Source organism: Oncorhynchus masou, chromosome 3 (genome assembly GCF_036934945.1).
Source record: "Oncorhynchus masou masou isolate Uvic2021 chromosome 3, UVic_Omas_1.1, whole genome shotgun sequence".
NCBI lineage: Eukaryota > Metazoa > Chordata > Actinopteri > Salmoniformes > Salmonidae > Oncorhynchus > Oncorhynchus masou.
In genome coordinates, this window is record NC_088214.1 from 40,480,246 (window position 1) to 40,507,052 (window position 26,807).

At 42.3% G+C, this 26,807-nt stretch overlaps 2 protein-coding genes across 2 annotated transcripts; one reads left to right on the forward strand and one right to left on the reverse strand.

Moving 5' to 3' along the window:
* The first annotated feature begins 4,886 nt into the window (after nucleotides 1-4,886).
* LOC135516616 (sodium/potassium-transporting ATPase subunit beta-3-like) lies at nucleotides 4,887-14,022 on the forward strand. Its single transcript, XM_064940944.1, has 7 exons — nucleotides 4,887-5,140; nucleotides 7,463-7,591; nucleotides 8,249-8,347; nucleotides 9,350-9,543; nucleotides 10,284-10,334; nucleotides 11,743-11,829; nucleotides 12,137-14,022. The coding sequence occupies exons 1-7, from the start codon at nucleotides 5,023-5,025 to the stop codon at nucleotides 12,302-12,304; spliced, it is 846 nt and encodes a 281-aa protein (XP_064797016.1). The 5' UTR covers nucleotides 4,887-5,022; the 3' UTR covers nucleotides 12,305-14,022.
* A 2,787-nt stretch (nucleotides 14,023-16,809) lies between these two features.
* Nucleotides 16,810-26,520, reverse strand: LOC135508207 (rhodopsin kinase grk7a-like). Its single transcript, XM_064928247.1, has 4 exons — nucleotides 25,924-26,520; nucleotides 24,958-25,401; nucleotides 17,634-17,914; nucleotides 16,810-17,149 (listed from the first exon to the last, which is right to left on the reverse strand). The coding sequence occupies exons 1-4, from the start codon at nucleotides 26,518-26,520 to the stop codon at nucleotides 16,810-16,812; spliced, it is 1,662 nt and encodes a 553-aa protein (XP_064784319.1).
* Nucleotides 26,521-26,807: the final 287 nt, after the last annotated feature.

Consider the following 26,807-nt stretch of genomic DNA (forward strand, 5'->3'; position numbering starts at 1 on the left):
CTGATTGGTTAAAACCGCATTCCAGCCTGTGTCTATTCCACAAGTTACCACTGACCTAAATCTATTATGTTAAAATACTTATTTACTCTGTTCCATCTGACTGTGCAATCCACTGTCTCATCAGCCCAGCCAAGCAATTTATAAACTTGATTTACAATTTAAACAATGCAGTTTTAAGAAAAAGTGAAAATAAGTGAGGCTATATACAGGCGAGGCTATATACAGGGGGTACAGGTACAGAGTTAATGTGTGGGGGCACCGGTTAGTCAAGGTAATTGAGGTAATATGTACATGTAGGTAGAGTTAAAGTGACTATACATATAATAACAGAGAATAGCAGCAGCATAAAAGAGAGGGGGGGGGGTGCAATGCAAATAGTCTAGGTAGCCATTTAATTAGCTGTTCAGGAGTCTTATGGCTTGGGGGTAGAAGCTGTTAAGAGGTCTTTTGGACCTAGACTTGGCGCTCCGGTACTGCTTGCCGTGTGGTAACAGAGAGAACAGTCTATGACTAGGACATTATCCCAGAAATCGGCCATGGAAAGCGTGATCCCACAGTCACCTGGAACAGCCGATGCTCTCATTCATGTTTCAGTGTTACTTGCCTCGAAGCGAGCTTAGAAGTAATTTAGCTCGTGTGGTAGGCTCGTGTCACTGGGCAGCTCATGGCTGTGCTTCCCTTTGTAGTCTGTAATAGTTTGCAAGACTTGCCACATCCAACGAGCATCAGTGTAGTACGATTCAATCTTAGACCTGTATTGACACTTTGCCTGTTTGATGGTTCGTCTGAGAGAAAAGCAGGATTTCTAAGAAGCTTCCAGGTTAGAGTCCTGTTACTTGAAAGTGGCAGCTCTCAGTGCGGATGTTGCCTGTAATCCATGGCTTCTGGTTGGGGTATGTACGTACAGTCACTGTGGGGATGATGTCATAGATGCATTTACTGATGAAAACAGTGACTGATGTGATGTACTACTCAATGCCATCAGAAGAATCATGGAACGAATTCCAGTCTGTGCTAGCAAAACAGTCCTGTAGCTTAGCATCTGCTTCATCTGACCACTTTTTTATTGACCGAGTCACTGGTGCGTCCTGCTTTAGTTTTTGCTTGTAAGCAGGAATCAGCAGGATAGAATTATGGTCAGATTTTCCAAATGGAGGGCAAAGAATAGCTTTGTACTCATCTCTGTGTGTGGAGTAAAGGTGGTCTAGAGTTTTTTTCCCTCTGGTTGCACATTTAACATGCTGGTAGAAATGTGATTTAAGTTTCCATGCATTAAAGTCCCCGGCCACTAGGAGCGCAGCCTCTGGATGAGTGTCTTCCTGTTTGCTTATGGCCGTAAACAGCTCATTGAGTGTGGTCTGAGTGCCAGCATCTGTTTGTGGTGGTAAATAGACAGCTACGAAGAATATAGATGAAAACTCTCTTGGTAAATAGTTTGGTCTAACGCTTATCATGAGGTACTCTACCTCAGGAGAGCAAAACCTTGAGACTTCCTTAGATTACGTGCACCAGCTGTTGTTAACAAATATACATAGACTGTCGCCCCTGTTCTATCCTGCCAAAAAAATATGAAACCCGCCAGCTGTATGTCATTCATGTTGTCATTCAGCCACGACTCGGTGAAACATAAGACATTACAGTTTTTAATGTCCCGTTGGTAGGATATATGTGCTCGTAGTTTGTCTATTTTATTTTCCAGTGATTGTACGTTGGCTAATAGTATCGACGGTAAAGGCAGATTACCCCCTCGCCGTCGGATCCTTACAAGGCATCCAGATCTACACAACCATTCAAATGTTTGGGGTCACTTAGAAATGTCCTTGTTTTTTAAAGAAAAGCTAATTTTTTGTACATTAAAATAACATCAAATTGATCAGAGTTGCCTCTTCACTGTTGACGTTGAGACTGAAGTAAGAATCTAAATAAACTCAGCAAAAAAAGAAACTTCCCTTCTTCAGGACCCTGTCTTTCAAAGATCATTCATAAAAATCCAAATAACTTCACAGATCTTCATTGTAAAGGGTTTAAACACTGTTTCCCATACTTGTTCAATGAACCATAAACAATGAATGAACATGCACCTGTGTAACAGTTATTAAGACAACAACTGCTCACAGACTGTAGGCAACTAAGGTCAAGTTATGAACACTTAGGACACTAAAGAGGCCTTTCTACTGACTCTTAAAAACACCAAAGGAAAGATGCCCAGGGTCCCTGCTTATCTGCATGAACGTGCCTTAGGCATGCTGCAAGGAGGCATGAGGACTGCCAATGTGGCCAGGGCAATAAATTGCAATGTCCGTACTGTGATACCCCTAAGACAGCGCTACAGGGAGACAGGATGGACAGCTGATCATCCTCACAGTGGCAGACAACGTGTAACAACACCTGCACAGGATTGGTGCATCCAAACATCACACCTGCAGGTAAGGGACAGGATGGCAACAACAACTGCCCGAGTTACACCAGGAACGAACAATCCCTCCATGAGTGATCAGACTGTCCGCAATAGGCTAAGAGAGGCTGAACTGATGGCTTGTGGGCCTGTTGTAAGGCAGGTCCTCACCAGACATCACCGGCAACAGTGTTGCCTATGGGCACAAACACATCTCACCAGGGGTGATAGTCGGATTAACTTTTATCGTTGAAGGAATGAGCATTACACCGAAGCCTGTACTCTAGAGCGGGATCGATTTGGAGGTGGAGGGTTCGTCATGGTCTGGGGCGGTGCGTCACAGCATCATCGGACTGAGGTTGTTGTCATTGCAGGCAATCTCAACGCTATGCGTTACAGGGAAGACATCCTCCTCCCTCATGTGGTACCCTTCCTGCAGGCTCATCCTGACATGACCCTCCAGCATAACAATGCCACCAGCCATACTGCTTGTTCTGTGAGTGATTTCCTACAAGACAGAAATGGCAGTGTTCTGCCATGACCAGCGAAGAGCCCGGATCTCAATCCCATGTCCGGGAACTTTATGTCTCAGTTGTTGAATCTTGTTATGTTCATACAAATATTTACACATGTTAAGTTTCCTGAAAATAAACGCAGTTGACAGTGAGAGGAGGTTTCTTTTTTTCCTGAGTTTATTAGCTAGATATTAGGGCTATAGTTTAAATATTTACCTGACAAAGTGCAATAAAAAAAACGTTTAACAGATTATGAAATGGCAGATCAGTGTGTTCCTCCATGCCGTGCTCTGTTGTCCCCGCACATGCAACACTCCTCTATTTCAAAGGCCTGGGGCTACGTTTTTAGACAATAAAATAATTCTCCCTGGGCTACAACACCAGTGCAATGAGAAATATATTATTGTTATCAAGTGAATACACACTTACTGTCTACTACGCTGTAAACTGCAGTGATGTAGGCTAGTTTGATTAACTGCTAGAACTTCCTGTTTTGTTTCATGCCGAAATAACTGCATACAGCCTAGTCTTGATTTTGCAACCATCTGGATAAGTTTGGGTCTATTCTCGACAGTTTAGAAGGTCCAGAAAGGTACATTAGCAGGCCACTCATATTGTGTATTTAGTCAGTATGTAGCCTATTGGTGTTAAGATAGGCCTACTATAGGAACATATGGGCTTCTCCTTTCCAAGTCCCCACCCGTTCTTTATGCTGTAGTCTATTTTACATTCAGCAAGCAAGATCAATCGTGCTGTCTCACCTAATAGGCTATTAGTAAAGAAAATAAGTTGAAATACTGTAAGTGTCCTACAAGCTTTTGTAGTTTGGCTTTTCCTGGGACTACACAAGATTGATTAGGAATAGCCGAGGCAGCAGAAAGGCCAGGTGCATAATTGTGCAACAGAACAACGAGGACAAGCTCAAGATATAGTTAGAAGCGTACGCATACTACCCTATAATTCCTAAACTCAATTTTGGGATTATTACCGTAGTGAATATATCCAGTCAATTTACACAGCGAAAGAAACAAATGTGATCAGATAGTCTAACGAAATCATAGGTAGCTGTGAGCTCCCGAGTTTGCGCTCCCAGACCCCGGGCACACTACTCGAAAAGCTACCTACCCTACTGATTCCGTTTTTTAGGGACAAGGAATGTATCCTTCCTAGGCTACAACAACACAATATAAGGAATGATGTCATGATTTTTTTCAGGTAAGTACAAAACTCTAGGTTCGCAAAGCAAATAAAATTGAATGAATACTCAATGTGTGTGTGTGTGTGTCAGTTCAATAAAGTAAATTCAATAAAGTTGAATGAATAGTCAGTGTGTGTGTGCGCTGGGGGGGGGGGGGGGGCTCCTAACAACACTGGTTGTGACACACTTCAGTATTATTATATTTTTATTGCAAATTCAGCATGAATCTTTCTGAATTTGAAATAAGTGGGTAACTTTGATTAAATAACACTGGAAAGAATGTGTCTCTTATGGTTGCCAGATACACACACACACACACACACACACACACACACACACACACACACACACACCAGAGAGCAGGTTGATGCTCATTGTCAGCACAACTCACACATATTTTTTCCATGTCGTCTGACTGAATAGGCTCCATGTTAGGTGTGCTAGGCTACCACAGTCGGAATTCATGAATTGCCTATTACTGTATGGAAAGCATAGGCCTATCATTGTCAACATCATAATCTCTAGATATTTCCAGTTTGCATCTTATTTGTTAGGTACCCCATATTCTCAAAATTTCTCAGGTCATGATAAATGGATAAATCCAGCGTTATTATAGCGTTTTCGTTTATTGTCTTGGCTATCTAGGCTACTCTGTCCAAGCCGCTCTTTTATCATGACTATTTTACTGTAGCCGCAGCGCTTTGAGTAGCGGAGCGAGGCTTCCGCTAGTGGCAGAAAACGTCACAGATTTTTCAACAAAAAAAATCAACAAGAGCATCATTGCTTCACTGTGCCGCCCATTCCATTCCAACAATTGACCCAACCACATACCGCCTACATCCCTGATTTCGCCTCGTACCATTGCCCGGTGTTCCTCGTATTTGCAAAGAAAAAGGTGTCCCCAAATTTCCACAATGGCAAGTAATGAAGACAAACCGGCGGCGAAAGAGGATGAGAATGCTGGAAGCTGGAAAGATTCTATCTTCAACCCAAGGACCGGAGAGTTTTGTGGGCGCACAGCGAAGAGCTGGGGTAAGAAAACCTGGACCCGGGCTGGGGCATAGCCCACTGTCGAAAACCATTTTTATTTTATTTGTATTAATATAATTGTTATTCGATTTGGGATGTGCATATTGTCACAGCCTAATATCGGATAGTAATATTATATTATATCCACCCATTCATTCATAGTCTCTATCATTGCGAGGCAGTGGTGGACTGATAGTGTGACAATGAATCTATTTGTGTCTCGTTGGTTTTGAAGCATCATATTGTCAGCCTCATGATGTGTGTGTGCGCGCGCATACGTGTGTGTGTCACACACATATGCGGTGCGTGTGTGTGACACTTTGTACATTTCAGCACTGATTAGCTCAAGACCGATGAATGGGACTAGCCCACCTTTAAGCATAATAATTAGAAACCAAAATCAGTGTATTTCCATTGAGACCACAAATAGACATATAGTCCACAACTCAAATACACGGTTTATGATAGATAAGGTGAGCTATACCTTGTCTAGGCCTTTTTCGGTAACCCCCCAAATTGGAATTATAAACTATATGCAAATTATATTCATTTAGATTAGATCATACATTAAATGAATGTGCCCTTTTCACAACAATTTGATCAGAAATCATCAATATCTGCCCTGTAGTGTATCGTACTACATCAGTAGTATGCACAAAAAAAACTGCAGTGTGTGTGTGCACGTGTATGTGCATGTGAATCCTCTTGAACAGACCAATTTATCGCTAACAACCAGCTAGCATGATTATGTAAAGACCTTGATGTTAAAACCTTCACTGGTGTTACTAGTGAGATATACCACTGACACACACAGATAATATGAAAGTATTCACATTTATGGAATATATATCATCAATTTAAATCAAATCCAATTTTATCAGTAATCTATGGTTACTTTGAAGATGGTGAGCAAGCTCAGCTAAATCTATGCGAGCTAGCAGCTAGCATTAAGACCCTGTGTGGTGCTGCGCAGTGGGATGCTCCTCTCCTCTCTCACTCTGTCCCAACATCTCCACCCTCTATGGCTGCATGGCTTCCCACATTAGCATGCTTGTCAAGGTCAAATGGGTTTCCCCGTTGATCAAGATGCAGGTGCATGATGGGAATGTGTTGGAGGAGAGTGGAGGGAGGGGGAGGTAGGTAGGACAGGGCAGGCAAATATTTTGGAATCCTCCATTCTCTGCTGGCTATATGAGAGGTGTAGGCTGTAGGCCTGTAGTGTGTGGTGAACAACCTGATTGTCTGTTTGCATGGTCGTCCCAGTTCTTATGTCTGGGGCGGCAGCGTAGCCTAGTGGTTAGAGCGTTGGACTAGTAACTGGAAGGTTGTGAGTTCAAACCCCCAAGCTGACAAGGTACAAATCTGTCGTTCTGCCACTGAACAGGCAGTTATCCCACTGTTCCCAGGCCGTCATTGAAAATAAGAATGTGTTCTTAACTGACTTGCCTGGTTAAATAAAGGTAAAATAAAAATGTCATAGCCCATGTTGTTCAATGGATTCATATGAATTGCTTACATCCATTGTAACATTATATGGTCTCTACAATATGCATTGTTATGCAGGATTTGAATTATGTTCCAATTCTTGGGGATGGGCTGGATCGAAATACACTGAGTATACCAAACATTAGGACTACTATACCCTGTTCAAAGGCACGACATCTTTTGTCTTGCCCATCACCCTCTGAATGGCACACATACACAATCCATGTCTCAATTGTCTCAAGGCTTAAAAATCCTTCCTTAACCTGTCCCCCCCCCCCCCCCATCTACACAGATTGAAGTGGATTTAACAAGTGACATCAATAAGGAATCATAGTTTTCCCCTGGATTCGCCTGGTCTATCTATGTCATGGGAAGATGTTTTGTATAGTCAGTGTATATTTCTAAAGCATATGGGTTGCCCAATGCCCAGCACCTAGCACCCATGGGCAGCCCTGTCTTCAGACATGGACCTCTCAGACAAAATGCTAGGCTGTTCTGTCATCTTTGATCATTCTGCCTATCATCATAAGAAAACAAAATGCATACCTTTGCTCAACAAAATGTTGAGGCTGGAAATTGGTCCTCATCTCTACTTTCCTACTTATCCAGTTATTTACATGGAAAGCTGTCCTCATTGAAACATCTACATTTACATGGATGAATGATCTAAATACACATTGATATGCTACTATGGCAGAGGCAGGTCACCAAACGACCCTCGTCTGATCAGGTGTGTAGACCTAGCTTTTAGCTCGGAGGGATAACATAGTCTGGAATCGTGCTAATCTCTAACTCTCTTGATCAATCTCTCTCGATTGATCTCTCGCTTTCTCTCTACAGGCCTCATTCTCCTGTTCTACCTGGTGTTCTATGCGTTCCTGGCTGGAATGTTCGTCCTCACCATTTGGGTCATGCTGCTGACACTGGACGACTATGTGCCAAAGTACCGCGACCGGGTGCCACACCCAGGTGAGTAGCACCACAGGGAGATGATTTATTCAATCAATCAACTAACCAACCGAATAAATCAACCAATCAGTCAATTAGGTCAGATCGGCAGATTATTTATTATTGGGATTGTATTTGCGTGCAAGGTCATTCTGAGGGAAAACGGAACTGAAATATCCAAGAATTGTTGTATTTTGTTGATTTTGAGCACACGCTTTGTCGGTTAGGACAGGTCGTTAGCATTTTTCATTCCTGAGAATCCTGTGGACTACGATTGGTCAATATTGCCCATCACTATACAGCCACTGTTGAATGATGAGATTTCTGGTTTGAACTCTAATAGTAATGGCCAAACTCTTTATATACTGTCTGTTTGGCAACACTTTATTTAAAGGGTACCTATAGAAGGATGAATGTGTTATGTATGGGTTATGAATGTGTTATGTATGGATTATGAATGTCTTATGTATGGGTTATGAATGTGTCATGTATGGGTTATGAATATGTTATGAAGCCCTAATGTAGGTATCCTTTAAATTAAAGGTTACTGTTTGTTTCTGGGTTTACCACACAACATTGGTGACCCTGATTTATTTGTCAGTAGATTTAACTATGTTTTACCAGGTATTTTTGATGAAGGTAGTCGTGATCTCATACTCTACTCTCTCTGTTTCTTAGGGTTGGTCATCCGGCCCAAACAATTGGACATGCTGTTTAACAGATCTCAACCTCTCCAGTTTGCCCAGTATGTCCAGACATTAGAGTCTTTCCTGCAACGTGAGTATGGTTTTTGTTGTCTCCTTGCCAAATCTGTGCCCTTTTCTCTCTCTCTCTCTTTTTTTCTCTCTTTGTACTTTTCAATCATGCTTTATTGGCATATCTATAAAATACAATGTTGCGTTATGGGTCGTTCCAAAAAATGAGTGTCTTTTGAGGCCCTTTGACATTTTAAGTAGAACTTGTGCACACATTTTGAAAACTTAATAAACTTAATCAATTCAATAATATGAATAAAGACGATAAAGTGCCCAAATGGTGCATTTTGACATCCTCTAGGAAGATTTTAACCCACTTAACCCCAACATTTCTTCAACTTTTCACCATCATTGTAAAGCCTTAATTATTTTGTTGCTTTGACAAAGTCATTTCTGAAGATGATTATTTCTTTAATGTGATTAGGGATTCATTTCATTGGACAAAAACAACAATCTTTCCCTCATTTTACGGTCTTCCCTGTTACGTGACCTCACATTTTAATATGGTGAAACTATTCCTTTTTAAATATGTTTTTCAAAAGAAACATTAAACATTAAAATAGTCAAACCGTTGTGTAAAAGCAGCTGGTTACTGTTGCCCATAGATAGACACAGGCTCTAAATGTTTTCACAATTAACTTTTTTTTGTGTCGCTTGCATTCAATTGCCCATCCCGCACAACAAGCTACTGAATATTTCCACACTATGAGGTTGGAATGATACTGTGAAATTGATGATGATAGTGCCCTTTTTGTGTAAGATCTGTTTGAAAAGACTGCCTGAAATTACTGTTTTAGCGGAATGGAGTGGACATCACCAGACGGTAAATTAGTTCATAAACTCAGCAAAAAAGAAACATCCCTTTTTCAGGTTATTGAAAAGAAAAATCTTGCCCGATCATTCAAAATTCACCAGACCTCCAAGGGAGGTGTGACATTGATGTGATTTTGGAGGTATGGCAACACGAGACTAATAGACCAATAATAAAAAGTCATACAAGTCTGTCATTATCGTTTTTTCTCAGATTACAATGACACGGAGCAGGAGAGGAATGTGGCGTGCTCGGCGGGGGGCTACTTTGAGCAGGAGGGCGAGGTGGGCGAGCAGAGGAAGGTTTGTCAGTTCAAGAGGAGCGATCTGAGCCTCTGCTCCGGCCTGTCCGACTCCACGTTCGGTTACACCGAGGGGAGACCCTGTGTCCTCCTCAAAATGAATAGGGTACCTCCTCCTTTCCCTCTTCTCTTTGGATACATATTTGTGTCCCAATTCTCTTTCTTTCCAAAGTGTGTACTCGCACACTCCCGTCATCTAAAAACATTGGATTGGTTTAAGCATTGGCTTCCACCGCTTTTCAATCCATGACAGGGAAGTGCACATTTTGGGAAAATGGTAGATAATTGGGATGAAGCCAATACTCACCAGATGCATGTCATTGACTTGAATACACTCGGCTCGGAAGGTTGCAAGTTCAAACCCCCGAGCTGACAAGGTACAAATCTGTCGTTCTGCCCCTGAACAGGCAGTTAACCCACTGTTCCTAGGCCGTCATTGAAAATAAGAATTTGTTCTTAACTGACTTGCCTAGTTAAATAAAGGTTAAAAAAAAAGAAAAAAAGTGCACATTGGATAAGTGCAGACCCAATTAAATCCAGGGCAGTGCTGTGTAGTTCACCAGTCCCAATTCAAATACACATTCACAAGAGCCTTGCATGTATCAGTAGATGACATTAGCCAATAGTGGAATTCTCTCCTCCTCAATCTAGTTATTTCCATTTGCTTCTCTTTGTTACCATTCTCTATTATTAAGTTTTACTGTCCTTTTCACCCTCTCTTATATATGTTTCTATCCCATTGGATAGCTCAGAGTAGACCACATTGATGGCAATGATTTAAATCAGCCGATTGTGTGACTGCGGCTCTCTGATTCGTTGATTGGTTAATTGGTGTTCCATTCACAGATTATTGGGCTGAAGCCGCGTGGAGATCCCTATGTCAACTGCACAGCAAAGGTAAACGTCATCATGATCTCAGTATGTGTTTTTGTCTGTGTTTGAAGATAGTCACATACTCTGGTTACCTTTATATCATTTTTGTTATTTATTGTTTATGTTGATATTTGTGTCTTCTTTTTTCCTGATTTGGTTTGATTTTGTTTTTCTGCATTGTTCCAGTTGAAGGTTTAGGGTAAGCTTAGCGATGTGGAAGTGTATATGTTTATACAGTATGCAAGTTACTATCTCATGGAAATAACTTGCATTGTACTAGCAACTTACAGGGTTGTTTTGTTGTCTCCCCCCTTTTTAAGTGCTCTATTGTGTTATCTGCTTGATTTTCGAGTTGCTTTTGCTTCTTGTGGTCCTGTTTGATGCAGCATACCAACATTATAATAGGAACCTTTTAGAACCTACCAGTGTTATTAAACGAACTGGCCATTGACTCTGACCTCTCATGGAGCCCAGAAAGAGTAGGTGTTGCTTAATGTAAAAGCGAATGGTTTTACATTACAGTGAACGCAGCTTTAGGAATATATCAAAATCTTAGATAATATATTATTCATACATACTCTTATGAACTTGTGTAGATCTGAAAAAGATTTGATAGGTGTGCGCAATATGGCAAAATTGATACACAACATAGAGGGCTATTAACCGGGACGAGAAAGTAAGCCGGTCCGGTACAGAGTACTGGGCAAATTAATTAGTGCAGGTACGGCGTACTGGTTAAATACGAGCCTATCACAATAATGAATACAAAGATGACACGAAAACTGTAGGTTATTACACAATAATTTATCATTACCACTTGTCAGCCACACTCCAAAATGTCCTGTGGTTCGACATGAACACTAACATTTTGCGAAAGCAGAGATGACTGGCCAGGACCGAGATGCGCACAGACAGCAGTTGGACGCATCAATCAATTCTGGCTTCAAGTGTGCCTAATGTAATGACAATTGTTGAACGTGATTAGCCTACCCTTTTCAGTGTTTTAATAGATGCTGGATTGTTTTAGGCAAGTGGACGAACATGTAGCCTACTTTAAAAAAAAAATTGTTTGACAATCAGATGAAAACATCATGACTGGTTGTCTTCTTGCCCCATTAAAAGGTAAATACATTTTGACAGTTAAATGACATGTCTATACTATTAGGCTCATTAAAAAAATTTGTGCATGTGCTACATAGGAGGTCCCATACCGGGAATAAATGAATCTACTTTCACCGCTGCATTTTATCTACTGATGCAAGAATTTGGAAGACCATTGGATGGACCTATGGTTCATTCAGCTGTTCTATCCAACCCTTTCAGATCTATATGAAGTCCCAACAGTAGACATGGGATAGGATATACATACTCTTGCTCTTTTATCATTTTTCTGTGTTGACTATTATTCTCTCTTCCTCCTTTGCCTCTTCAGAGGGACACCCCAATACAGATGCAGTACTTCCCTAGTGAGGGGCGGTTCGATAAAATGTATTTCCCTTACTACGGCAATAAGCTTCATGTAAGTTTGGGTGAAAGGTCAAGGTTTATCCATTTCTTTATCCATTTCTTTTGTCTTATCGTACTGGTTGGTGCTATATCGGAAAGCATTATTATACAATGATGCAAGAATTTGGATGAGCAACAACAGTCTTTGTTGGTCAATTATAATTTTTTCCCTTCCACTCCTTTGCCCCTCATTTCTTTACCACCCTGTGGCACTCTTACTGTGTGTCTCACCCTCCCTCTTTTTGGTCCTTCCTTCCACCTCTCTTTATCTCTCTCTCCCTCCCCACCTCTCTACCCCCCCCCCCATTCTCTGTCTGTAGGAGAGGTATGTGCAGCCCCTGGTTGCGGTTAAGCTGTTGCTGAACAAGGACGACTACAACACAGAGCTGACCATCGAATGCCGGATCGAAGGATCTGACTTGCGCAACAACGACGATCGAGACAAGTTCCTGGGTCGTGTCACCTTCCGAATCACAGTCAAAGAGTAGGGAGTAGCGAGGAGGAGGATAGTGTGGAGAAATGTGGTTCTGACCTTCCCCGGACGATTCCTATTAGAATAAAAATGGGCCTAATTCCAAACCAATCCCTCCATATCCTAGGCGAGGGACATTCAAATCTGGTATTATTCATACTGCCTCGGTAGTTCATTGATTGGCCAGATAGTCTACTCATCTGGTGTTACAGGTTTGTCTCTGGTTAGGTGTGATAGGGAAAGCTTAAAAAACAGCAGTGCTGTGAACCCTGAATCCTGGATTTGAATAACTTGTTTTTAGGTTCTTGTTGACGCGATCTTGTATTTCTGATAGTGTTGGATATGTGTAAACATAGCAAGAGTGCGAGATGGAGCAATTATCATATAATAGAGGATACCATTCCTTTTAGATCTACAGTACATCACACCCAAAACGGGCCTAGAATAGTGCCTAGTGGTAGGGGGTGAGAGATCGGTTTGGGATTGGATCAAAGAAGGATAGGGCAGTGATGTCATTTATTTTTAACTACTGTATCTCCTGGAAAAAACAGTAATCCTGCCAAATTCAATGGAACATCTAGTTCCCTTGTTTGCTTCTATGTTTACTATAATATGGCATCATCTTTTTTCCTATCCTTCATTCTCATTCTAGCAGGAGTCTTTCACGATTTACCAACCTAATGGTCATCATTCCCTTCTATTAGTCGGCTTTTGTTGTCTGACCCAGTGCTACAGTGTTGATCTAGGAGCTTATTTTCTATTCCCAATGGTTTAGATTGGAGATTAAATGTGGTAAACTGAACCTAGATCCTTGCTTAGTGCCATGGGTTGGATCAACAGTGCCTCAATCTGTATTTCACTTTCATTCATCCACTGCCAATACAATCATGTTTACAGTTGACCCTCTCACCAACAATTATTCCTCAAAATCACATAGGGACAACTAAATCATAAGGTCAAAGACAGTTAAACACTGTCAAACTGAGATGACCTCAACAATTAAATGTCTTTGAGAACCCTTTTCCTCTTGGGACCACATTTTGAACTTCGACATATTATAATAGGGAACTGTAGATAAGTATGTGTGGTGTGGTCTGAACACAACCCAGTCTTGTGCCGTCTGTCTGTCCCGGCTGCATGTCTATGTGTCTGTTTACTTTACCCCTCTACCTCGCCACTGTAATAGCCATTGTTTGGTGAGCGTTCGGATGCAAAATGGCTGCTGTGCAACACCCAGGTGGGTGCTATACATTGAGGGGAGTTATCCTACCACACGTACACACACACATACACACCACATCACTTACGCACGCACACCACCCCAACACACAATGTAAAACGCTTGGAAACCTGTGAGAAAGTGCTGTGTAAATGAAATCCATTGTATCTATGTACTGTATATCCTTGTATGTATATGTACCTATCTTTGGGTCTGAATGCTTGTCTGTCTATATATTCTCTCTCCTACTCTCTACCGTCTGTGTCCGTCTTTCTCAATGTATATATTTAATGGATTCACACTGTATTTTTTTTCTGTCACAGAACACAATGTCTGAGCACTGTAAAGAAATAATTTAAAGAAATATTTACAGGATATGATCACATTCAAAGCTATGTTTATACAGTCTGAAATGGAACCTACATCTTGAAAGAACAGCTTCATATGCAGGATGCCTTAAGACCTGTGGAACAATTATGGATTAAAAGGTGATTTGGGAGGGGGAAAAAATCAAACCTGTGGTCCTCTTAAGTGTGGTTATTTATTGATTGTCCAGGTGCAAGTAACATGTGATATTCTACTTTTACCACAAGAGAGCAGCAGCATTAAGATAGAAATCGGTCGACTGAAGATTCCTTCCTTGCTTGCTGGAAGGAATCTTGCGAAGGTGCTACCCAGTGGTGATATTTAGCATAGTAGTAACCTAATGGTTTGCTCTCATGCGATAATTGTGTTTAATCACCCATTTTCATGAGTAGTAGATTGTATGCATCAGCTTCAATTAAAGGAGTTTGGTTCGCAATTAGATAATTACTTTGATTACCATAAGTCATTTACGTTAAACTGTGATATAGAGGAATACATTAATTGAAGGGGCTTGCTTGCCGAGAGAAGTATGTTTCTTGCTTGCTATTGATTCATCATCGTGACACTGTTTGTAAGGATATTGGAGCAAACTAATATGTTCAGAACCTTACACATAAACCATCACTTGCTAGCTTTATTGGCTACATGTTTAGCCAAGGTATTACACTACTTGTATAGTTGGCCTATGTTCAAAGGCTGATGCAGGAATGTGACTACAACATAGACCATCAGAAAAATATGATATTGGTTTGGGGATAAGTACATTTAAATCTTGGAGGATAATGTCATGATCAGAAAAGCTTGAATTTCTAATGAATCAGGAAAATCCCTGCGACAGGCAATGGTGATACAATGTTGAACTCTAGGATCCAACAGTTTGAGGCACTGTCCTTCACCATCAATAGCTGTCAATACCTGAGTTCCGCTCCTTAAAAGATAATCTCTCTGCTTTTATCTCTAGTAGCTTCTACTTTTGTCACTAACGGTCCTTAAGCCCCGCCCTTGGAATATCGTCTCTGCAGTAAGGGAGCGAAAAGCCGCACTGGGGTAAATGTCAGGGATGTCCCCTCCACCCATTCTGTTTCACTCAAAAACGAATAAAAAACACAGTTTTCTTTTTATACATCTCTTGCTCTGCTTCCTCTCCCACTCTTTCATTCCTTTTCCATGTCTCTTTCACCCTGTGCTTACTCCCCGCCAGTAGTCTTGATTTGGTCGCCTAAACAAATCCCAGGGTTGAGCTCTATTTTCCCCACCTATCCTTTTCAGTAGCTAAATGCCATTTTGTAATGCATCTATTTTGGGGCTCCCGAGTGGTGCAGCGGTCTAATGCACTGCATCTCAGTACTAGAGGTGTCACTACAGACCCTGGTTCGATTCCAAGCTCTATTACAACCGGCGTTGATTGGGTGTACCTTAGGGCAGTGCACAAGTTGTCCAGCATCGTCCGGGTTAGGGTTGACCACCGCAGGTAGTAAGAAAAAACACAAGCTGACATATCTTTTTTTTATTCAAAATTCAAGCAAGTCCCTGATAAATGTCTGACATTCCTACAGTAGCATATGTAATGTTTTTCTCTCATATTATATTTACAAGTATATTTATATTCAGAGTATAATTAACATATTTACTGTAAAAACATAATACTGGTCAAGATCTGGAAAGTTTGTCAATTTAAAGTTATATGAAATAAGTCTTGAGACAAGACAAAAGGGAAATGTGATTTTTTTTTTGTTAAAGGTTTTGAAGGCTAGCTAGCTAACTAGATTCTAACTTGAGATTTGTACATATATCTCGAACTTCAGACAAATCACATCAATGGAAGCAATTTTCTAGTTAAAGGTGCGCACACATATCTCAGGGAGGAAGAAAGCCCTAAAAATTCACATTTTTTTTGGGGGGGGGGCTGGTACAAGAACACAATTCCTCTAAATGTTCAACTTTCGAATATAGAGTCCAACGGTCTTTTCTCTACATTCCTCTCTCCTGACAAACCAGGGCATAGAACCTTCCCAAACACAAGAGTTGAGCATTCTTCCTGTTCTGACTAGCACCTAATCTGTGGATTACTCCCCTCTCAGTGCATAAATATACATATTTATATTCATATACAACACCGTTTTAAAATAAAACTAGATGCTGGACTGTGAAGTCCACCTGCTTGGAAATGTAGTGATTGACTTCACTGGGTTTAAAGGTGAAGAGTCACTGTAGGTAAGTAAATGTTACCTCCACCACATTTCATTTGAAATAATTTCTGTTGGTAGAAATCATAATTTATTTGCTTTTGATTGCTTCCAGGTGAAATTTGTAATATAGGTGCAGTGTCCCAAAACAGTTATCACCTCTGCCTTTAGAGAGGCAAAAGGAATGTAGGGGGGTGGGGGGAGCGAGAAAAAAAAGTAGCTGTATCAAATTAAATTAATGCACCACAATCAAGAACGAGATCCCAACCATATTCCTGAACTAATTCATTCAGCATATCGTGCTCCATTGTGGCCAATGCCTAGGTATGAGAGCTAGCACTGCTGTCTGCATATGCTAATCTTTCTGGTGCAGGTTGTATGTAACCAGAGGCCTGTATTTATCCATTAATCATATAATAATTTTGTATCCACAATATGAATTTGTTGTATTTTACTCTTTTACTCTTACTCCATATTGACCAGGAGGGCACTACTACATCATGTGAAACATCTGGGAGTAGCTGCAATCTGAAGAGACAATACCAATCTTGGTAAAGCCACATTTGGCTACTAAAATCAATGGCAACCAACCCGTTCCAGGGAAGGATACCTCATCTCTCTCTCCTGCTGCTCTCCTCCCTTGTAAAATAATTTGTGTGTGTAATTTTTTGTTGTAATTTTACAGAACATGAGCGAATCAGTTGATGTGTTGGTGACACCCTTGTGTATATATGTGCCAACTTTGGTTGCTCACAGCAGTGTGCACGTGCCAGACTTTCCCTCGTCGTCACCCCCCCCAGCGGACTCTTTCCTGTTGGGGTCATTGAGCTCGTCAAACAGTCCCGTTTCTATCATCTCCTGTTGCCATGGAATGGCCACGGCTCCAGTGCCAATCTCCTTGAAGAACTTCTCATCGTTGGCATCGAACACAATGCCCTTGATCTCAGAGAACTCAGCAATGTCGCCAGTGTCCTTGGCGTACACCACGTTGGGCTTGGGCACCCAAGGGGGGTCGATCAGACCAGCCTCCAGACGAGGGAAGTTGATGGCCTTGAACCACTCGTGTTTTCGGGGATCCTCGCCTCCTCCCCTGTAGAGGACAGAATTTTGACACCTCCGCATTAGGATCATACTGGCAGGTCAAGGCTAAATAAGTTTACTACACAGTTGACTAGTTGTTTTCAGAGTGCATTGGATAGTCTTGATTCTGCCTTGATCAATTGTAATGTAGGTAGATGACTAATAACCGAGTTGAAAATCTGTTGTATCAGCATGCTAGCATGTTTGCCATCAACAGGGTTAGGGTCAATTCCATTTAAATTCCTGTCAATTCAGGAAGTACACTGACATTCCAATTCAATAAGGAACACTTGGAACTGGAAATTTAATGGAATTGAAAAGGAATGGCCAACCCTTGCCATCAAGCTAGCCAGGCAGCCAAAACGCTATTGTCCCAGCAATGGTGAGCTACCTGACTTGAAAGGGCTGTTTCTTCATAAATGAAAACATCAGTAGAAAATAGAGAATTGTTATTATTGCAAATATTCGTAGCCTGGACGGACCGATGCTCTTACTTGCAGCCCAGGCGTTCATCAGTCTTCTTCTTAAGGAACTCCTGGATGATGGCCTTGGTGGGCGCGTCAAAGTTCTTGTGCTCCCATGGGGGTTCATCATTGATGATGCGACGCTGCACCTCCTCCTTCTCCACCTTCTGCTTCCCGGATTCGGGACCCTTGAAAGGGGTGTAGGCGGCCACCATCTCGTAGATGCTGCAGCCCAGGGCCCACCAGTCCACGGACGTCCTATAGGGAACATCCTGTAAGATCTCAGGGGCCATGTATGCTCCGGTTCCAGCCTGGGATGGGGTAGGGGAGGTAGGAGAGAGATTCAGGGAGTAGGGTAGAAAATAAAGGAGACAATAAGAGGACAACTCATCATTGTACAGTATGTTTGAAATATACGTTTTAGTTTTAGTTTGGCACATTTTCTATACACACAGACACTCCCACATCTATATGGATAACCATGCACAATCATAGCATTACAAATGTGAGTAGTAATACATCCTGCTGAGAATGATCAAACCTGTGGTCTTGTACTGTGGAGCAGGGATCATCAACTAGATTCAGCCACGGGGCGATTTTTTCTTGACTAAAACATAATCATTTCAAACCTTGCTTTGTATATGATCACATGTATCGCTCTATTATGCGTGGGAATACTTGGGAACAGATTTCCAAAATTAAAATCACTTGGAGCTCATTTCCTGATGTTGTTACAGTCTTTTATGGCCAACAATTAACATAAAATAAAATACAAATTATTTATTTAGTTTTGCTTAGAAAACTTGGGGGGGAGATAAATTTGCCCTGCAGGCCACCAGTTGGGGAACCATGCTGTAGAGGATGATACCTTCAAAGTGTGCTTGCTACCAAAGCCCTATAAATTAGATCTTTAGCATGATTTCAAGGGCTTCTCCCCTTGTCTGACTAGTATCAGATATCTATTAGATTTTTATCCTGCATGAGTTTAAGCAGGCCTGCTTGCCAGGTTTCTCCTTGTACACTTATTTTAGTGGAATGGATTTTTTCATTTCATCAGCTATGGAATACTCCCTGTGATTGGTCAAATCAAAGCCCTCCAAACACCTGATTGGTCCAGCCTTGACTCAGTGAGGACATTGGCCAAACAGCTGGGGAAAACTTTGTCCTCTAATTCCTTGACTTTTTTTGTAGATCCAATGGCAATGGACAAGGGAGAGATCACCTTGCTTACTCCATTGAGTACCCTGGGTATTCTGCATGACCTTTTCAACTTTTATTGTAGTAAAATGTAAATCTAAATCACTTTAAAACTGCCCAACAATGTGGACATGTATGCTTTTACATGAAACCTCACAGGCAAAGTTATTTTATTGGGCTCACTAATTCATAGTCAAGAAATAACAACACTACACATACATTCTTTAATGTATGGTTTACCTGATTTGACCAGTCTGATCAGGGAACAGATTTGTGTAATGCCTGCTAAGTAAGAGGCTTAAAAGGCCAAAGCCAGCCAAGCCTTTGGGGGGTTAGCCACAGCTCCCTGGTCTGCCAATGAGGACCAGAGAAGATCACTGGATAATGAGCTTACTGGGCTTCTATAGAGCCTGCAACTTACTCTTTGCCACTATTGACCTGCAGAGATGCCCCAATCTGTAAAACTCTCTAATGAATCATTTTTACAGGACAGCTAATGGTAGTCTGGTTCACATGATTGATACACGTACACACATTATCTTAAGGACTAGCACAGGAAAATGTCTTCCACATATGCACTTTTCATCAAGTATCAGTTAAACACCCAGGTACCAACACAATTATAACAATTAACACAATTAGCTTTGTCTACTCTGAATCACCTAGACAACTTTGCAGTATTTCGTTTTTTAAGTGTTATTCTTTACATTATTAGCCCAGAATGTTTTTGTGTTATTACATACAACCGGGAATAACTTTTGGAAATCAGAGTGGCGGTAACTCACCAGCATTACCAACATTACGACCAGGAATACGACTTTCCCGAATTGGATCCTTTGTCCAGGGCCGTTGAACTGATTAGGCAGGTAGCCTAGTGGTTAGAGCGTTGGACTAGTAACCGAAAGATCGAATCCCCGAGCTGACAAGGTCAAATCTGTCGTTCTGCCCCTGAACCAGGCAGTTAACCAACTGTTCACTGCCCGTCATTGAAAATAAGAATTTGTTCTTAACTGACTTGCCTAGTTAAATAAAGGTAAAATAGAAAACTTAAAACATTCCAGAGGCTGATCCAAAACACTGCAGGTGGAGAAGAGGTATTCGGAGTGGACTTCTAGTCCAACTAAGGAGGCACACACACCACCCACCACTTCCGAGTATATTACTCACTAATTTTAGTCTCTGGATAATAAACTTGACAAGCTCAGGGCGAGGATTTCCTTCCAGAGAGACATCAGGGATTGTAAACATACTCTGTTTCATGGAAACATGGCTATCTAGGGATATACTGTCTGAGTCCATACAGCCAGTTGGGTTCTCAGTTCATCACGCAGGCAGGAATAAATATCTCTCCTGGAAGAAGAAGGGCAGGGGTGAGTTTTTCATGATTAACTACTCATGGTGTGATTGTGATAACATACAGGAACTTAAGTCCTTTTGTTCACCCAACCTAGAGTACCTCACAGTCAAATGTCAACTGTATTACCTCCCAAGATAATTATCTTTGGTTATAGTCACAGCTGTGTATATTCAACTTCAAGCCGATATCACGATGACCCTTAAAGAATTTAACTGGACTTTATGCAAACTGGAAACCACATATCCTGAGACCGCGTCTATTGTAGCTGGAGATTTTAACAAAGAAAATTTGAAGAAAACGCTACTGAAGTTCTTTCAACACATTGACTGTAGTACTCTCGCTACTAAAACACTTGACCACTGCTACTCCAACTTACGGGATACCTGCAAGGCCCTCTCCCACCCTGCATTTGACAACAAGCAGGAAGTACCCGTGCTAAGGACTATTCAATGGTCTGACCAATCGGAATCCACGCTTCAAGATTGTTTTGATCACACGGACTGGGATTTGTTCCGGTTAGCCTCTATGAATAACATGAACGAATACACTGATATGGTGACTGAGTTTATCAGGAAGTGTATAGAATATGATGTACCCACTGTGACTATTAAAACCTACCTAACAACAAATAAACCCTACCTTAACATCTGTGGATAGATGGCAGCATTCGCACAAAACTGAAAGTGCAAACCACCACATTTAACTATGGCAAGGTGACTGGGAATATGGCCGAATACAAACAGTGCAGTTATTCCTTCCGCAAGACAATAAAACAGGCAAATGTCAGTATAGAGACAAAGTGGAGTCGCAATTCAATGGCTCAGACACGAGACGTACGTGGCAGTGTCTACAGACAATCACGGACTACAAAGGGAATACCAGTCATGTCGTGGACACCAACGTCTTGCTTCCGGACAAGCTAAACACCTTCTTTGCTCGCTTTGAGGATAACACAGTGCCCCGATGCAGCCCGCTATCAAGGACTGTGGGCTCTCCTTCTCCGTGGATGACGTGAGTAAGACATTTAAGAATGTTAACCCTTGCAAGGCTGCTGACATCCCTAGTTGCGTCTTCAGAGCATGCACAGACCAGCTGGCTGGAGTGTTTACCAACATATTCAACCTCTCCCTATCCCAGTCTGCTGCCCCCGCATGCTTCAAGATGTCCTGGACTTCCTGACTTGCCGCTCCCAGGTGGTGAAGGCAGGAAACAACAACTCCACTTCGCTGATCCTCAACGCAAGGGCCCCCGAATGTACTCCCTGTACTCCCTGTTCACCAATGACTACATGGCCATGAACGCCTCAACTCAATCATCAAGTTTGCGACACAACAGTAGTAGGCCTGATTACCAACAATGACAAGACAGCCTACAGGGAGGTGGTGAGGGCCCTAGGAGTGTGGTCCCAGGAAAATAATCTGTCACTTAACTTCAATTAAACAAAAGAGCTGATCGTGGACTTCATGAAACAGCAGAGTGAGCACCACCCTATCCACATCGATGGGACCGCAGTGGAGAAGGTGGAAAGCTTCAAGTTCCTTGGCGTACACATCAAAGACAAACTGAAATGGTCCACCCACACAGACAGTGTGGTGAAGAAGGTGCCTAAAACCTTCAAAAACTTTTACAGAGGCACAATTGAGAGCAACCTGTCGGGCTGTATCATTGCCTGGTATGTCAACTGCACCGCCCGCATCCGCAGGGCTCTCCAGAGGGTGGTGCGGTCTGCCCAACGCATCACTGGGGGTGAACTACCTGCCCTCCAGGACATCTACAGCACCCTATGACACAGGAAGGCCAAAAAGATGATCAAGGACAACAACCACCCGAGCCACTGCCTGTTCACCCCGCTGTTATCCAGAAGGTGAGGTCAGTACAGCTGCATCAAAGCTGGGACTAAGAGACTCTCATGCCATCAGACTGTTAAATAGCCATCAGTAGCACCTTAGAGGCTGCTTCCCTATATAGACTTGAAATCACTGGCCACTTAAATAACGGAACACTAGTCACTTTAATAATGTGTACATATTTTGCATTACTCATCTCATATGTATATACTGTATTCTATTCTATTCTACTGTATCTTTGTCTATGCTGCTCCGACATTGCTCATCCAAATATTTATATATTCTTAATTCCATTCTTTTACTTTATATTTGTGTGTATTGTGTGTATTATTGTGAAATTGTTATATATTATTTGTTAGATATTATTGCGTTATTTAAGTGGAGCTAGAAAAATAAGCATTTTGCTACACCTCAATAAGATCTGCTAAACACGTGTATGTGACCAATAACATTTGACTTGATTTGATTTGAGGAGATGCTTCTAAACTATCTGTTTTTTTGTTCTTTGTCTTGCAAACTCCTGTACTGTATCTTTGATTGGTCAGATTTTTGAATCCTGGTTTGTTGGGAAAACAGACATGTTCCATAGAGACCATTCTACATTCTCAATAGGCTACATAAGTATAGCCTATCTTTAAATAGCACAAAGGTGCTGTACACAAGTGTAGGCAGTAAACTGTACACAAATGATCCCAGAATCTCTTTTTCACTGTTGAGATCAGTGTTTGTTGCAAGAGGACACCCCTTGACATATTCCCTACCCAAACCAACCAAACCCCCAACTTGACTTTCAACGCAGTCACTCAGCCCCAAAAATGTTCATCCTATAATTGGCTGGGCTATAATAACCACTAGGGATCAAATGGATTATATAATGAAGGCAGTCTCCTCTTGGACAGATCCTTAACGATCCAGTAAGCCCTCTCCAGATTTACAGCAAATGCTTTAGAGACAGAGAGAGGGTCCCGATAGAATATAAATTAGGTCACTAACACTAACCCTGGTAGGACCCCATTTCCAGGGAAAACATATTTAGCCCCATCATCTAATAGCTCATCCTAGGCAGGTATAAAAATTGGCAAAAGCTCCAGCCATCCAAGTCATAGACTGTTCTCTCTGCTACTGCATGGCAAGCAGTACTGGTGCACCAAGTCTGGAACTAAAAGGACCCTGAACAGCTTCTACCCCTAAGCCATAAGACTGCTAAGTAGTTAATCAAATACACTATATATACAAAAGTATGTGGACACACCTTCAAATGTGTGAATTTGGCTATTTCATCCACACCGTTGATGACAGGTATATAAAATCGACCACACAGCCATGCAGTCTCCATATACAAACATTGTCAGTAGATTGGCCTTACTGAAGAGCCCAGTGACTTTCAACGTGGCACCGTCATAGGATAGCACCTTTCCAGCAAGTCAGTATGTCAAATTTCTGCCCTGGTAGAGCTGCCAAGGTTAACTGTAAGTGCTGTTACTGTAAAGTGGAAATGTCTAAGAGCAACAACGGCTCGGCCGCGAAGTGGTAGGCCCCACAAGCTCACAGAACGGGAACGTTGAGTGCTGAAGCGCCTAGCGTGTAAAAAACGTCTGTCCTCGGTTGCAACACTCATTACCGAGTTCAAAATTGTAACGTCAGCACAAGAACTGTTCGTCGGGAGCTTCATGAAATGGGTTTCCATGGCTAGCCGCACACAGGTCAAGGACTACCATAAGCAATGCCAAGTGCCGGCTGGAGTGCTGTAATGCTCACCGCCATTGGATTCTGGATTCTGGAAAAGCATTCTCTGGAGTGATGAAACATTTCATGGTTCGGACTAGGGAAATCTTAACGCTACAGCATACAATGACATTCTAGACGATTTTGTGCCCTTTCCTGATTCAGCATGACAATGCCCTCGTGCACAAAGTGAGGTCCATACAGAAATGTTTTTTTCAAGATCGGTGTGGAAGAACTTGATAGGCCTTCACAGAGCCCTGACCTCAACCCCATCAAACACCTTTGGCATGAATTGGAACGCTGACTGCGAGCCAGGCCTAATCACCCAACATCAGAGCCTGACCTCACTAATGCTCTTTTGGCTTGTGGCTGAAATGGAAGCAAGTCCCTGCAGCAATGTTCCAACATCTAGTGGAAAGCCTTCCCAGAAGAGTGAAGGCTGTTATAGCAGCAAAGGGGGGACCAACTCCATATTAATGCCCAGGATTTTGGAATGAGATGTTTGACGAGCAGGTGTCCACCTACTTTTGGTCATGTCGTGCAGCTGCCTGGATTATCTGCATAGACCTTTATTGCACTCTTGCACTCTTTTCACATATGCTGCTGCTACTGTCTATTATCTATCCTGTTGCCTAGTCACTTTATCCCTACCTATACACTGAGTGTACAAAACATTATGGACATCTTCCTAATATTGAGTTGCACCCCCCCACCCCCATTTCCCCTCAGAACAGCTCCAATTTATCGAGGCACATATTCTACAAGGTGTTGAAAGCGTTCCACAGGGATGCGGGCCCATGTTGACTCCAATGCTTCCCATAGTTGTGTCAAGTTGGCTGGATGTCCTTTGGGTGGTGGACCATTCTTGATACACACAGGAAACTGTGTGAAAATCCCAGAAGTGGTGCAGTTCTTGACACAAACCGGTGCACCTGGCATTGACAATTCATCATAAGTCCCTTGCAAATACATTAGAAGCTACAGACATGTGAACCATTGAAATTGTCACACTATGTTGAAAAGGTCATTTTTCTGCAAGCTTGCTGTCAGATCGCAATCATAAAGGAACCTTTCACGTCTTCAACTCTCTGTCTTATTGCCTTCATTGTCATGACATTCTCATAATCTCTTCATTCTCCACCATCCCTACAGCTACCGACTTTTGATAGTTTCCCATTTTCACAGTCAACTACAAGTTCTTTAAAAAATCCAACTTCAACAGGCTTACCTTCTGGGAGATGGTCTTTCCGGCAGGCAGCTCCACGGCCAAACCCAGATCAGAGAGTCGGCACTGGCCAAAGCTGTCCAGCAGCACGTTCTCTGGCTTCATGTCACGGTATATGATATCCATTTCATGCAGATGAAGGATGCCTGTGCAGATCTGTGCTGTGTAGTAGATGATACGTGGCATCTCGATACCCTTGGTCTTCTCACTGACGTAATAGATGTGGTACCTGAGGTCACCGCCATTCATCAGAGTCATGACAAGGCACAGGTGGGTCTTGGTGTCGTAGGCGTAGGCCAGGTTGACAAGGAACAGGCTGTTGACCTTTTCCAGGATCTGCTTCTCCAGCAGGGCCATCTTCTCACCATGTTTCTTCTTCAGGCGTTTCTTGCACAGTTTCTTGGAGGCGTACATCTGGCCTGTGTTTTTCACCTGTACGGCACATACCTGGACAGAGGGAGGCCATGGGTTAAGAGGACTCCTGAATACCTCAGCAAAGCTCCCTAACGGTTGTATAAATGGCGCCTCGTGACACTAAGCTTTGATACTGCCCTTATGCTCTAACAAGGAAACATTTGGTTTTTATTAACAATTCTCATCTTTCGGAACAACTCGATAATGATACAACCTTGAAAGTATGCATAGAAGAGTAAGGTGTGATGAAACGGATAACAAAATTAAGATCTGTGGGTCAACATTTAGAGAGAGAGATTAGTTCTTTGTAAAGACAAACTGAGGTGCTAACTGAGGTGTATTTTGTACTAATAGACACTGTGCATCAGTGAAACTATGGGAAAGACTACATAGGATTAATCATTTATTTTGTGCATAGTTCTTGTGTGCATTTTCCTGTTGTCACAAATGTTTTACTTATTCATTAAATAGATAATATTGCAGATACATATTACTGACAGATTTTGCACATGTTGCCAAGACATGCTGCTACTGTATTGGTTTCTACATGCTTACCTCTCCGAAACCTCCCTTGCCCAGAGTTCTGAACTCGTAGAAGGTTTTATCACTGATGGGCTGCTTCTCGTACTCCTTCCACTGCAGAAATTTGTCAAAGAAGGGGCTAGTTTGGTAATCCGAGAAGGGTTTGCCTTTCAGAAACTCCCGTGTGGCTTCCTTCACCTTAACATTGATCACTTCATCAAAGTCATTGTCCGTCACTGCCTTGCACTTGTCGGCTATCTCCGCAGTGAGGTAGGTCAGGAAGTTCTTGGAGGCGTCCTTGCAGAACTTGTTTATCATGTTTGTCCTCTGCTTGTCCTTGTCAGCGCCTTCCGCCAGATCCCAGTCATTCAGCTCATCCAGGAACTCAGCGGCATTGATGTACTCTGGGGTAGCAGCCAGGAACTGCCGGAAAAACTTCTTGCCGATCGGCTGCCTCTCGCAGAGCGACTCAAAGTTCTTATCCACAGTTTCCCTGATGGCGACACACAGCTCGGCCTTAGGTAGTGACAGACTTCGACGACGCTTTTTCATCTCCTTGTCGTCGCCACCCTGGGCTTTCAGGTAGGCCGTGTTGGCCACAAGGTTATCCAATCCCCCCATGTCACACATCTTGGCTGCTTTGTCGATCTGTCCCACCTACGCGACTGGATTCTTCAGCGGTTCCTTAGGATCCCTTGCTCGGTGCAGTGTGTATCTGAGTGTGCGTGTCTGTGTGAGTGTGCGTGTCTGTGTGAGTGTGCGACTCACTCCAAAGCCAGGGTGTGAATGAGCGACTACACCACAAGTACCTGCAGACCTAAGACACACTGACACACCCAGTAATTACTCATTCAGAATTAAATACCTGGGAGGGATTTTGACTTAAGGATATTTGTGTGGTCTATTCGTAGATGCTG

Bases quoted from the DNA above. Each gene is read 5' to 3' on its own strand.
- LOC135508207 (XM_064928247.1), bottom strand. From the start codon at position 26,520: ATGTGTGACATGGGGGGATTGGATAACCTTGTGGCCAACACGGCCTAC. The intron at 25,402-25,923 runs GTAAGCATGTAG...CCCTCTGTCCAG, and splicing joins GCAAGGGAGGTTTCGGAGAG to GTATGTGCCGTACAGGTGAA. The intron at 17,150-17,633 runs GTAAGAGCATCG...TGTCCTCTACAG, and splicing joins GATGAACGCCTGGGCTGCAA to GGGAGGAGGCGAGGATCCCC.
- LOC135516616 (XM_064940944.1), top strand. From the start codon at position 5,023: ATGGCAAGTAATGAAGACAAACCGGCGGCGAAAGAGGATGAGAATGCT. The intron at 9,544-10,283 runs GTACCTCCTCCT...TTCCATTCACAG, and splicing joins TCCTCCTCAAAATGAATAGG to ATTATTGGGCTGAAGCCGCG. The intron at 11,830-12,136 runs GTAAGTTTGGGT...CTCTGTCTGTAG, and splicing joins ACTACGGCAATAAGCTTCAT to GAGAGGTATGTGCAGCCCCT.